General features: G+C 32.6%; 1 protein-coding gene across 1 annotated transcript; it reads left to right on the top strand.

The window, feature by feature from the left end:
• On the top strand, positions 1-14,365 carry LOC139484992 (maltase A1-like). Its single transcript, XM_071269072.1, has 10 exons — positions 1-324; positions 4,747-4,926; positions 5,433-5,593; positions 6,460-6,585; positions 7,208-7,312; positions 10,268-10,407; positions 11,506-11,692; positions 12,564-12,749; positions 12,919-13,047; positions 13,837-14,365. The coding sequence occupies exons 1-10, from the start codon at positions 36-38 to the stop codon at positions 14,185-14,187; spliced, it is 1,854 nt and encodes a 617-aa protein (XP_071125173.1). The 5' UTR covers positions 1-35; the 3' UTR covers positions 14,188-14,365.
• Positions 14,366-14,827: the final 462 nt, after the last annotated feature.

The following is a 14,827-nucleotide window of genomic DNA, read 5'->3' as shown; positions in this document are numbered from 1 at the left end:
TAACTAAATTTCACACTGTAAAAACACACATAGCTATGGAGAAAACAGAGGTTACGATCGCGGACGAGAAATTTCATGAAGGTGAAGCGATCGCTGGAAAAAAATCTAACTTTTGCACGTCAAATAAATGTAGTTTTATTTTATTGGTGATAATTGCAGCAGTTATTGCTGTAAGCTGTGTTATTATTTTTACCGACAAGGAGTTGAGGACAAAACGGCAATATGATCCGTCAGATTTGGAATGGTGGAAGAAAACAATAGTATACCAAATATATCCTAGATCATTCAAAGATTCTAATGGAGATGGCATAGGGGATCTAAAAGGTATGTGAACAATTGAATTGTTTCTTTATTGTTACCTTACAGAAGGTTTCATGTCAGAATTGCGATTAACAAGACTGAATAACAAAAGTACCGAAATTCAAGCCAAATTCAAAAAGGGAAAGTTCATAACCGACTGACAAAATCAAAAGCTATCAATCACATGAACAAGGGAAAACAATTGCTATATTCCTGACTTTGTACAGGTATTTCCTGAGCTAGATAAATCTCCCATTTGTATGCAAAGTTGTTTTTATTTTACCAAAGTATTAGATATTTGCATTGACACTGTTACTATATTTCCTTCCTAGATGTTTCATCTACGTAAATAAAATGCTCTATTTGTGATATAATTAAAACGACGAATTTACCTAAAATCCACAATCAACAACAACAAACAAGGAAAAAGAAGGTTTTGTTTTTCATCAATTCATATTGTTCAATGTTCACATTTTATACAATTTTCCTTTTAAAACTTTTATATAACAAAAGGTCATAATATAGAAATACACTATAGCTTCTTCTCTGCTGATCGGTTTTATCTAACTTGATATAGGATCAATGTTTGTGATTTCAAAAAGAACATAAATTACCTTTTTGATTCAAAGTTTGTAAATACTTTTAAATTGTTGTATGATAACAAGTCGGTCTAGTCAACACACGCCGAGAGTAAATATACCATTGGTCGGATATTTAAAACGGTTACTATAGCTCTGTACTGAAAAAATGCGTACTCAGTATTTCACCCTTTTGTTCATGTGATACTGTTAAAATAAGCTACAGCATTCTCGGTACATTGATTTTGTATTAGTTTTCAAAACCTCCGATGCTTATAAATAGGTATATATTCAAATCACTGAACAAATAAAAGTACAAAGATAGAGCAACTCAGCCATTATCAAGGTATAGGCCGTGGGTGAGATGGTAATAAACTAAATGGATATCTTAGTAATTTGAATCTTTAACCAACGATAATCTATATGTTTCTAAATGATTCGTGGAACGACAGAATATGTATGCTTAAATAGGAAGGTATGTTGACGACATTCAAGTAACAGCATCATTTGGCGGGAAAACAATCGGAATTACAGAATCACATGGATTTAAAGGAGAATAAGAGAAGCAGTGCCACCAGACCAATCCAAAGTTGTATCTTGTAGAAATTTGAAATCAGAAACACAACCAAAATGCGAAAGCATGTCTTATATATTTGTCGAAACAGTGGATATTTGTACTTGATAAGTTAAATAAAGATCAAATAAATCTCAATGATTATCTTAAAACATCTTCATGGTTGCAGTTTTTTTCATCCCTTGACACTGTATTTGGCAAAATATTTAGGAATTGTTGGTCCTCAATGCTCTTCAACTTTGCACTTTACTTTTTTTTTATATTCGAGCGTCACTTTTTTTAGACGAAACGCGCGTCTGTCGTAAATACAAACTTTCAATCCTGGTATCTATGATGAGTTTTTCAGAGTTGGAGTTTGGTTAAAGGTATACTTCCGTATCAGTAGGACAACCGGATGTGCCTTTTCGGCCAAAATGTGATTCGGCGGCGCTCAGTAGTCCTACGCCGAAAATTGGACTATTTTGCGTCGGCCGACGTCAACTGAAAAATGGCGCGCTTTTGTATTTTTTTTTTTAAATTCGTTTGCGGCAAAGTGCGGACGATAAATACTGTCGATTTTAAGCATATCTACATGAGAAAAATATATGAGTTTACATATTATTTTCATTTTTGATCATTGAAATACAAGGAAATCTTATTTTTTTACATCTGAACATAGAATTTCGGATTTTGATTTTCTGCACTGTAGGATTAAATGGCTAAATCAAAAATGGGAACAAAAAAATACCTATCCTTCGATTTGCTAAAAATTTTGACAACCTATTCTCGCGAGTTTTTGACATCGAAAATTCGTAAAGAACATAGGTGTCCAAGCCAGGGCAAAAATGTGTTCCCATTTTAAAGTAGAGGTCTCAATCTTTTATAGGTTTTTTCTCGCATGGTCGGTAGATTTGAAAATTGGAAGAGTTTCTGTTTTTAAAGTAAACATTCATTCAAATATCACGTAAAGTTGAATCATTAGGTATGAAACCCCTTTAAATATAACAATATGTGTCACTGAATTGTAAAATTATAGATTTTTTTCGAAATTGAAAAAGGCGCCATTTTCGGCTATTTTTCCATTACGTCTATTGATATGCTAAAATTATGAGGTGTTTCTATAAAAATCTCCGCCTCAATTTTTTTTAAAACTTTCACATGCTAATCTTTGGTACAAAATGTATGTGTTATGAAAAAATTAGGCACTTTTATCGAGTAGAAAGGGAGAACGGTCATCTTTATTTTGTATGTCCCCACTATGGGGGCGTTGTCCTCCTTTTACCTTGTTTCTGAAGTACACGATAGTTATTCTTATCTTACCTCCTATACATTTCTAGGAATGTGATTGGTTAAAAGCGCCCTCGTGGAGACCGTGTATATTTGATATTAGGTTAGTAGGGAGGCGGGGCTTATCTCATACACGGTTAGTAGTGGAGTTACGTCCCTTTATATTCCATATAAGGTAGTAGGGAGGCGGGGCTTATTTCATACACGGTTAGTAGTGGTGTTACGTCCCTTTATAAAAACAAAACGGTACTGAGAAAAAAATCGTAAAGGTTTCAACAGACGAAAAAATTGATGATTAAGATTGAAATAAATTCATATAACACATTTAACCCTCACAAGTTGTTATTGTTAGTATCTGTTTTTGTTGGATCAATGGAAGTAGTTTCTTAATGCTAACAGTATTGAGGACTTGCTCATTTTGATAGGTCTAAATTTCACACGTAAAGATAGTCGGTAAGATAAATTCGTTACATAGTGTGCTAGTAACCTAATACGGTATATATGGGGTCAGTAAATTCCATATGGGGATTCGAGCTTCGCTCTGGCATATGGAATTTACTGACCCCATATATACCGTATTAGGTCACTGGCACACTATGTAACTAATAATCTCTCGAAAATAATTATCCACTAAAAATGGTTGAAACATATCAAATAAATGTGAAGACATCAATAAATTTTACCTGCTTGTGATTTTTTAAGCAGAATTGTCGGAATCGACCTCAACCGAAGTTGTGTCAGTATAAAGATAAACGTTGTCGATTTTCGGCGCCGAAAATGCCAACGTAAAATGTCATTAAAAGTTGGATTCTTTTCTTCTTTGTAGCAATTTTGTTAATCTTAATGCCAAGGGAGTCATGCAATATGTTGAATCCATACCAACGTTATACCATACTTGGTTCCCTAGAGTGTTAGGCCTACACACCATGGGACCCCGACGGATTTGTTAAAATCATGATCGTACTTTAACTTAAAGTTTACAAAGTAACTTATAAAAAACAAGATTCATTCCGTGAATATTGTTACCTGCCGCTGAGTTTTTAATGAACATCTAATCTGATTAGGTGACGTCATAGAAAAGCTTTTGATATTCCTTTCGTTAATGTAATTATCGTTATGTGTTTTGTTTGGTTACTTGTTTTTAAAAAGGGGAAGGGGCGTTGGCAGGGGCATGCTCTTTTAATTTTGTCAAAGGCATGTGTCATTTTTTGGGCTCATGGTTCTCAATCTCTGGTTGCAGTGGAGGTTCAAACTCATCATGACTTTAAAAACTTTTGTTAAAAATTCATTTTGCAGTTTCTTGGGGCATTGACATAATGAATATACCCAAGTATAGGAGGGATGACCAATTTCTATTCTAAGTAGATGGTGGGATTTCAAAAGAAATCCTGGTCCGTTCACAATAGTACTTGTTCGTATGTGAAATAAGAATAACGAACTCCAATGTAAATTCAAAAAGGACGAAGTCAATAAATCCTGAAAAACCCAATCGTTCCATTGTACTAATCAATGGAACGAATGGTTATTAATGATGAGATTCCTAACTAGATACAGGCCACTGTATTAATCAATGGAACGAATGGTTATTAATGATGAGATTCCTAACTAGATACAGGCCACTGAATTAATCAATGGAACGAATGGTTATTAATGATGAGATTCCTAACTAGATACAGGCTTGATAACGATAAATACATATAGTTTAATAATCAACTGTCAATGAGAAAACTATTCAGCAGAGACCAAAAGGACCAACATAAGCACCTCAAGATTTCTTTCTGATTTTAGTCTGTCTTATTGCTTATTTATTAGAATGAACCAATGTTGTCTCTTTTCAATATTGTGTATCAAACCAGTATTGTGATGATCTGCATGTTGTTAGAACCCACCACTCCTTGTCATGTATATTCTTACAAATGATTCAAATTGTTGACACTAAAACAGTTCGAAAGAGATCTACTAAGATCATTATTGACGGTGATATCAGTTTCAACGAATGATTATATTTGTTGTTTAATATTATTTCAGGGATTACTAGCATGTTAGACCACCTAACATATCTGGGTGTAGGGGCAATATGGATAAGTCCATTCTACAAGTCACCCATGCGAGACTATGGTTACGATGTCCAGAACTATGTAGAAATAGATCCAATGTTCGGCACAATGGAAGATTTTGATGAACTCATGAAAGAGGCAAAAAAGAAAGGTACCAAAGACATTATTGATAATCATTGATTTGTTCTAACATAGCATACAATTGAAAACAGGGACCTAATGTATTATAGAATACTATTCCAAGGTTGCAAAATAATTTATTCATAGTCAAGACGAGAACAAATTAACAATCTTTTTTTGGAATAGAGTAAAAATAAGTGATTAAAATCTTGAATAGAAAAGTCAAAGTGACCTTATTCTAATACCAAAGTCAGTCTTTTGTTTTAAATAAAATATTTCATATACAAGTCGCTAATAGTTGATGATCAAAACAAGAAGAAGAAGATTGAAATTCGTCGATGAACTCATTTATTGACCTTAAGGTCAACGTAGATGACAAAATACATTTATAAGTATAGTTGGCAGTCTTTCGTAGTTGAACGTGAAGACTAATAGTAACGAACAAATGTGATGTGTGGAAAAAAAAATATAGAAATTTAAAAGATTGATTTTGAAATTAAATAGTATTTTTTCAAACCATATACTATTTTATTTCAGATATAAAAGTTATTTTAGATTTTGTGCCAAATCATACGAGTAATGATAGTGAATGGTTTCAGAAATCCAGACAAATGGATACGGAATATAAAGATTATTATGTATGGAGCGATGGAAAATTAAATACACAAACACGCAAATATGAGCCTCCTAATAACTGGGTAATTGTTTAATTGATGAGTACCATTAAAAGGGAGATATTGTCGTATAAACGGACTGCTATGTAACGTCAGGTAGATCTAACACTAGAGATGTTTCTGATTTATCAGTCATACTTTCTTGAATATTAACATCATACAATCATTAAAGACTTGTCGGGTCTGTTAAGAGATTGCCAAGTCATCTACTGTGGTCCATTTTTTAATATAAAAAAGAAGATATGGTATGATTGCCGACGAGACAATCTCCACAAGAGACCAAAATGACACAGAAATTAACAACTATAGGTAACCGTACGGCCTTCAACAATGAGCAAAGCCCATACCGCATAGTCATATATAAAATTTGTATAAAGACCACTATTTATCTTTGGTTTCTTCTGTTGGTTGATTTTTGTTCTATTGTCAAATACTCCACATCTCCTTTTGTTTTGATACTTGTCACTATTTTTGAATAAATACACGCTGATCTTGGTTACAACTGCATAGATTAAATGAGTGGAGGGTAAATAATCAAACTCTGTTATTGAAAAATAAATATGCATCAGTACTTTTCACAGTGTTTAAGTATTTTTAGTAACAATTGATTTGGAAATGAGGGTTTGCATCAGTAATTTAGCAAAATATCCAAATCTTCTTTTGATTTATGTAGTTAGTGACGTACAGTAAAACATGTATGTAAAGGTCATAAAAAGAAAACTGGACTCATAAGAGAGTCGACCTTTGGATAAGGGTTGAAAATGCATAGATATTACTACTTCGGGTCGTGACCTACTAAAGCAGACTGGTTTTCCAAAAAAAGAGGTGACATTAATAGTAGAATATGTAATGCATATAAAAACCAAAAAAAAAATTAACAAATGTTTCAGCTTAGTGTATTTGGAGGTTCTGCATGGACATACGATGTCCAACGCAGCCAGTACTACTACCACGCTTTCTTAGAGACACAGCCTGACCTTAATTACAGAAATCCCAAGGTTTTGAAAGAATTAAAAGTGAGTATCTATTGTTTACGTGTTTTTTTTCAATCTGAAGCAATATGTACACAAGAGCTTTATTGTCTAATTATTCATTAATCAATAAGGAATTATATATGTCTAAGAATTGTCGTATTTTAGTATTATCATTCCTTTCCTGTTTATTTTTTTATTATATTTGTGAACTGCTGAAGAAAGAACCAAACAAATGTGAAAAAATATACATGGTAAATTTTTGAAACAGCACAAAGTTATTCTGATCATGATAGTTCATTCATTTCATTTGTCCATTGAGGACTCCTTTTAAAGGTTAATTTAATTTGAAGAATTTTTTGTCCTCAATACTCTTCAACATCGTATTTTATTTTGCCTTTTTAACTTTTCTTATTCACGTCACTGCTGATTCTTTTATAGGCGAAACGCGCGTCTGGCGCAAATACAATTTCAATCCTGGTATCTATGATGAGTTTATTAACCATTGCAAACAATATGTTGATATGAATGTTCTTTTTAAGGGAGTTATAAAAGACCCCATGAATTTATCTTTAAAACTAGTGAAGTTACAGCAATTGAAATGTAAAACATAGCTTAAACAGACAAGACTCTACTGTTTAATTTAATTGTTTACGTTCCTTTACAGAAAGCCATGACATATTGGTTAGATAAAGGAGTGTCAGGTTTCAGATTAGATGCATTCAAATTTGCATTCGAGGCAAAAAATCTATCCCTAGACGAAGCCTTACCGGTAGTTATAAAAACATAAAGTTTTATTTATATATTAGTTAGTTCACATATAATATTACTAATAGTTTATTAAATATACTATTAAAGGGGAACTAGCTGTCAAATTCGTGTTCACCGATTTAAATCAAATTCTCATATTTGATTTATAACAATGTAAAACATTTATTCAAACTATAAAAAGTATAGAATAAACAATAAACAGGGCACGGACACAGAAATACGTATCTTCTTTTCGTGTGTATTTAGTGTAGATGCCTTATAATTAATTATCGAGTTGACCTCTAAAGTCATCCGATGACCATATAAGCGATGTAAACATAAATTTAATTTTATATTATAGATGAAATATGGAGGTTTATCATCGTTATAAGAATGTTTTTTGTGGATCGAATCAGTCAATCAAATGAGTTACTTTTGTTTCACTTTCAATGTTGACATTCTTTTCCTTTAAATAACTTTACACATACAGTTCACGTGTTATCCATCTCAAGCTCAGGTGTTAAATTGAAGTTCACATTAATACGGATTCTATGAGGTCGAATTATTTACTTGCAAGTGAATGATTTATAATCAATGTTTTTTTTTTTTTTATCTTATTGATAAAATTGAACCATACTCACTGTTAAAAGCGCATTATTATTTCACTATTTGCATTTCATTAATGATTGAGCAAAAAAAAAAAATTATATATCATTTTTTTTATATATCCCGTAGCTAGTGCCCCTTTAATAAAAGTTTTCACTTCATAAAAAAACCCAATATGTATATTGAAGTCGACAAATTGGTTTAACATCCCAATAAAACACGTATTGATAATAATATCTACCTACCGTCCTTATGAGCCAAAAAAAAAAGAGAAACATCGACATGGCTTTCTTTTTAACGTTTTGTCATGAAAAGCAAATTTCATCTACATTATTGAACTGTTTGTAAAGCTCTTGCTATTAAAAGAAAAATGTGTTTGGTTAAATAATAGCCCTGTATTAGAAAGATAGAAGAAACTGTTTTTCTTTAATCGATCTGTACTCCTCTTTCTACTCCTGTACAAAGTGAGTGTGAAAAGAGAAATAATCTAAGAACATTTGAAAAGTCGGCTTTGTTAAGTTCCTGTATCAGTAATTATCAATTGAACGACAGACAGGGTCAGTGTGGTTCAATCTTAATTTATAACACAATAGTCATACGCAATTTTAATAGTTATATCTTTGTATGAGTATTGTAAATTCGACTCCAAGAATTATATACGGTTTAATTTTCGAAGGGCATACAAAATACCATAGGTACAATCAATGAAGCACTGTCCAAATAGAATTATCTCTCGTTTAGTACCCACCAAATTTCAACTAAACATTACTTAAGTATTGAATAAAGATTGTGAAGATATTACAAATTACTTAATTACACTTATATAATTGTTTCTACTAAAAGTTATATAGCTATCTACCTGGAACATCTACAAATATTTTGACGTCGATCATTTTTTTCTTTCTGATGTATATGTATGTTGCCTGTTCTAACATATCTAATGTCATCTTATGAAATAATAAAAACGAAATAATCTATCCCATCGAACAAGAGATAAAGAATACTACAGATACAGTTAAGTCGGCCCCATATCTTGACTTACATCTAAAACTGACAATGAGGGTCGGTTGAAAACAAAACTGTACGAAAAAAGAGATGATTTCAGCTTTCCAATTGTGAACTTTTCATTTCTAAGAAGCAACATCCCAGTAGCACCTGCATACGGGGTATATATCTCCCAATTGATACGATTTTCTCGTGCTTGCATTTCCTATCATGATTTTCTTGATAGAGGGTTGCTGCTCACAAGGAAGCTATTAAAACAAGAGTTCCAAATGGTGAAGTTGAAATCATCCCTTCGTAAATTTTACGGACACCATCACGAGTTGGTTGACCGTTATGGAATAACCGTTTCACAAATGATATCGGATATGTTTCTTACGTCGTAACTACAATTTTCTTCCCTTTAATGAATGTGACCTACCGAATTAGACTATTTACCGGATTTGTTATTGCATAAGCAACACGACGGGTGCCACATGTGGAGCAGGATCTGCTTACCCTTTCGGAGCACCTGAGATCACCCCTAGTTTTTGGTGGGGTTCGTGTTGATTATTCTTTAGTTTTCTATGCTTTGTCATGTGTACTATTGTTTGTCTCTTTGTCTTTTTCATTTTTAGCCATGGCGTTGTCAGTTTATTTTCGATTTATGAATTTGACTGTCCCTCTGGTATCTTTCGTCCCTCTTTTATGAAATAAATAGAATCGAAAGCAGACAAACCAAAGAGAATGGGTGCTGTTCCAAGAACAAAAATGTTACTACATGATAACGACAACAGTAACAATATTAGCATTGACATAACTATAACAATTCTATATATAATGAATACAACGTTTGTCATGGCGTTGTCAGTTTATTTTCGACCTTTGAGTTTAAATGTCCCTTTGGTATCTTTGGCGCCTCTTTTGTAGTATTCAATTTGATAAATAATTCGCGTTTTGGTTTTGTTGGTGTTTTACGTTGTAATAGCACTACAAGGATATACCAAAGTGTTGGTTAGTTCTTAATCACAATAAATTGAACGGACATTATCGTCTTTTGTCCAGATAAAATGAACAAATTTCGATAAACTTTTCATTTATCTTTCAAAAACATTTAACTTATCAGTATCTGTAGTTTTGTTATTTGGTTAATTACTAACTAACAATTAAACTGATCCTGCTCGGCTGCTGTAACCTTGTTAATTCACAAAAGTATGCCTTATTTTTAAACTATATTTAGACATACAGAGACCAACTAACCAAATCCTTGTTTAACAGACGACAATAATAATGTTTGGGTTGTTTTTGTTTTGTAAAGTCAGAAATGTATGTTAAATCAGATTAGATATTGATTAATTTATCAATTTCAATTAGATTCTTATATTTTAAGAAAGTCAGTTCTAATGAAATTGCCAAGTGGTCAGATGAGCAACCTCACAACTATACAAATAACTTACCAGAACTTTATCCAATCATAAAAGACTGGAGGAAAATGCTTGAGACGTACAAAGAAAAAGACACTATTTCCAGGTAATTTGCAGATATATTACCACGATGATCGACCTGAAACACACCTTTAAATGTGCAACAACTAGAAGAAGGGAACGAAAATGGTATTCTTTAAAAAGAAAAAGATTTTTTTTTTTAAAGATATTCTACGTCCGGATAATTTTTGTTACAGAAAACAAACCTTAAATAATGCCAAGTGAAATGTTGTTATATACCAGATATAAATCTTCTGACGCATATTTAAACGTATAGACGTGTGCTCAATGGAAACCATATAATGCAATTATTTGATTTGGATATGCTGCAAAACCAAGTTTATCGTACGCCATTGCAGATTTATTAATGGCTGACAATTCATTTTATTAACAAATGTGATTAACTTAAGAAATAATTCCTTCATGTCATGCTCTATGCTCATTTTAACATGGGTAAGCATTATATTTGTCGATATTTTACACTGAGCGTTGGCGATGTGTAAAATGTGGTCAAATATAATGCCTACCCATGTTAAAATGAGCATAGAGCATGACATGATGGAATTATTTCGATTCTAATAGGACAAAAACAGTATTTGCATAGGTCGAAGCGTAAGAAAATACCGTAAAAATGTTTAGCTGTTCCCGTTTCCTCCCCGAGGAGTCTGTACATTACATTTCATAGTTGACAAGTTTTAAAAAAATACGAGCTGGGTAAATATATGTTGTTCGATATAACATATATTCTAAAAGTTTATGTAAGCTACTCGAATGTATATATTTTATATGATAACGATGGAAATTACTTTATTCAGTATTAACAGTAAATTTGTGCGCATGTGTCAAACATATTTTGTGTTTACAACGCGTAATAAGGGCGTCATATTAGAATTGTATTTTTGATATATGTTTAAAAAAAAATTAAGTTTGATCCAAGTATTAATTATAACATTCAAATGTATCTGATTGTTTAATATCTAGCTGTGTTATTTGCTAAATTTCTTCCTTTACACCTTTCAATAATGTGTGAGTACCTGTGCCTTGTAACTCTTCTCTTCTTTAGAAATCTATGTTTTAAAGTAGATCCTACAAATGAACCTTCATGATGTTCAAAACACATTTAAATTGAATATTACTGCAATAGGTTTATGTCAGTCGAGTCCACTGGTATAACACAGGCTATTCGAGACCAATATTATCAAGCCGGGTCGGTACCATTCAACTTTGACCTCATAACCAGTCTGAAAAGAACATGCAATGGTTTATGTTTTAAAGAAATAATAGAACGAGGCATGAAAGATCTTTCCGAAGATGCTTGGCCAAATTTTGTGGTAAGCAATAGTGTACAATGCAATTGATTTGGTAATTTCATATCTTCGAATTCGTCAGTGTGTTTTTTATTGTAATCTTTAAACCCCTATCTGTTTTTGAATTCCTACATTTAATATAAATTAGTCATACTTCTCTTTAAATATGCTGTACGCGAACAAAATGATTAAATTGCAATAATGCATTTAAAGGGGTAACCGGAAATGCCGAATTACAGACCAAATTACAAAGTCATCACCCAACAACACTTTGAAGAAATAGACATTGTAACAAAAAAACAATCAACGAACGTTGTGAGGGTGAAATAGAGCAACGTGTTACTCCGACATGTCCGAGGAACATTGTCAATTGAAGCAAAGCCAATGTTGACATTGTCTTTTCGAAGGGTAACAGTCTGCTCTATCTACGTCTCAGATATTTGCTACTTATTTTTTTATACTGAATGTTCTATTATTACTGTCTATCATGATTTCCAAATTCAAATTGATAAACTATGGCGTATTGTACATAACAACCATCCGTATGGGCACATTTGATCAAGCGTCTCCGTGAATGATAATAGAGTTATTGCCATGGGTTCGAGTCATTTATTAACCTTGTATTAAGCAATCAAAACCTGGCACTTTTAACATGAAGTATAGTTAACATTAATATGTACTGAAACTCGGTAAACGTTCAACATAGCTGGTTGTATTCAACTTTGAAGTTCATTTTTTGACATATTCCTTGACTCAAGATAACAAAAACCAATTCAAAATCATTTGGAATAACAAAGATGGATTTTGTCGCAACATACGTTGAAATGCATCTGAAATTTGTACGAGCGGATAAGAAAGAAATTATTAAATCTGTTATTTTACTTTCATTTTACAGATGGGAAACCATGACAACCACCGGGTAGCCAGTCGAATGGGCCTTGACATGATTGACGTGATGAACATGCTACTGTTAACGTTACCAGGGACACCGACATGTTACTATGGTGATGAAATAGGGATGGTCGATGTTAATTATACTTTTGCAGAATCCAAGGACCCTGCTGGATTAAATTTCGGAAAGGTATATTTAAGGCATAATAGAAGGTATCCATAATTTTGTTATTCCGCATCATGGTGTATGGCTTGGCAATTAAATGAATCCTTAAAACGTCCATTATATTAAACGGATTTCTACAAAGATTTTTGTCATTTTGTGTATTGGTTGTTATCAAAACATAGTCTTATTTCAGGATTTCTGGAAATATAGTAGAGATCCTGAAAGATTCCCAATGCAATGGGACAACACCCTAAACGCAGGTTTCTCCAAAGGAAGCCCTTGGCTCAGAGTTAGTCCGGATTATTCTTCTAAAAATGTAAAGGTAATACCAGCTTTAGCCTTATGTATAAATTAATTGTTAATTTGTAAATAACAATGTTTGTGATTACACAATCGACATTTCTTAGAATATTTATTCCAATAATGGAAGGCAATGGTAAGTAAGATTTTAAATTAAAAGCAAGAAAACAATATTAATTGAATGGATAATATGATTGATGGTTGTACAGATAATATCTATGGTTGTAGGCTTGTAGCAGAGTTTTCCTACACGACTGTGTTTCTTTTTTATATCATTAATGGGTAATACTGAGTTCAGTGCCCAAGAGTGCGTATCACATATGCGTTGTTATTTTTTACGTCCGTTTAGTTGACGAGACAGACAAAAAACAAGTTGATCCAATACGAATGCAATTACATACCAAAATATATTAGAACTTTGGACACATTTTTTAGACGTTTTACTACAATGGTAGAAACATTATGCCATATTTAATAAACAAACTACGGTTCTGATATACTTAGTATACAAATACGAAGATGTGGTATGATTGCCAAAGAAACAACTCTCTACTAAAGTTCAAATTTTTAAGTGAATTGGTATCATTTTAAAATTCATGATGATGCCAGAAGAACAAGTCTCAAAGAGAGGGATACCATACTTGTTAAAGTGAAATTAACAGATCATTTATGATGTTCAAACGCAATCGATGGGATTTTCTAAAATGAAAACAGATTAATAAATTGACAATTTAGAAATAAGTCCATCCCAGGGATCTTGAAAGGAGTAGCAACGAATGTGCGATAAAAACTTTGTCGTTGTCTCTTTCAGATGCAGAAAGAAACGAAAAGAAATACTCATATTCAGGTTTTCAAGAAAGTAGCAGAAATCAGGAAGCTTCCTTCTTTCCAGCATGCTGAAATCCAATTTTCAGTAACAAATGAAAACTTTTTATCATATGTAAGACAAGCTGAAGGACGTCCAAAATATTTAGTAATAATGAATGTAGGGCAAGATAAAAATGCTGTTTCAGCAGATTTCACCAAAGAACCAGTCGGGTCGTCGAGAGGCCAAGTTGTGGCTATGACAGGAACAGTAGACATCGCTTTGAACTCGATATTAAACCTAAAGGAAGTGTCTTTAAAAAGAGGGCAAGGACTTGTAATCAGAGTTTATCACTGACGAGACATAACAACCTCTAAAACGTAATTCGTTAGTACAACAAAGAGTAAACCTCATACCGAATAATGTTGTTTATATGTCATTATGATTTTCAGAATTAGTGCTTAGATAGCTGAATGTATCTGTTGGGATAAACAAAATTTGAATATAATAACTTGCGATTAAATTGTAGCTTTTGTTTCTCGTGTTCTATTATGTGACACGTCAAATGTTTAGCATATTCACCATAAATTATTTCATAATTTCCTCCAATAAATCATTCGAAATAAATTCAATGCATAAAGATGCTTACAATGATATTGATAAAGTTAGACTACTTACTAAAGGTTTAGCTTAACACCTTGAGTAAACCCATATGCTCGGGAATAGTAGACAGGTTCTTCTCAACTGGTGGCATTCTTCAGTGCTTAAATACATTTGTGTGTCTGATGTGGTGAATTGGCATCATAGAAAACAGCCTTTTAAACATACCCCATACTACCCTAAAACATATAAAAACAATGTTTCCCCAGTACACGGATGCCCCATCCGCACTATCATTTTCTATGTTCAGTGGACCGTGAAAATGGGGGGGGAATCTTTAATTTGGCATTGTAATTTGAAAGATCATATCATAGGGAACATCTGTACTAAGTTTCAA

This window comes from Mytilus edulis, chromosome 8 (assembly GCF_963676685.1).
Source record: "Mytilus edulis chromosome 8, xbMytEdul2.2, whole genome shotgun sequence".
In the NCBI taxonomy this organism is placed as follows: domain Eukaryota; kingdom Metazoa; phylum Mollusca; class Bivalvia; order Mytilida; family Mytilidae; genus Mytilus; species Mytilus edulis.
Note: the sequence above shows the minus strand (reverse complement) of the source record. Positions and strands in the feature narration are given on the sequence as shown.

Bases quoted from the DNA above. Each gene is read 5' to 3' on its own strand.
- LOC139484992 (XM_071269072.1), top strand. From the start codon at position 36: ATGGAGAAAACAGAGGTTACGATCGCGGACGAGAAATTTCATGAAGGT. The intron at 5,594-6,459 runs GTAATTGTTTAA...CAAATGTTTCAG, and splicing joins ATGAGCCTCCTAATAACTGG to CTTAGTGTATTTGGAGGTTC. The intron at 12,750-12,918 runs GTATATTTAAGG...GTCTTATTTCAG, and splicing joins CTGGATTAAATTTCGGAAAG to GATTTCTGGAAATATAGTAG.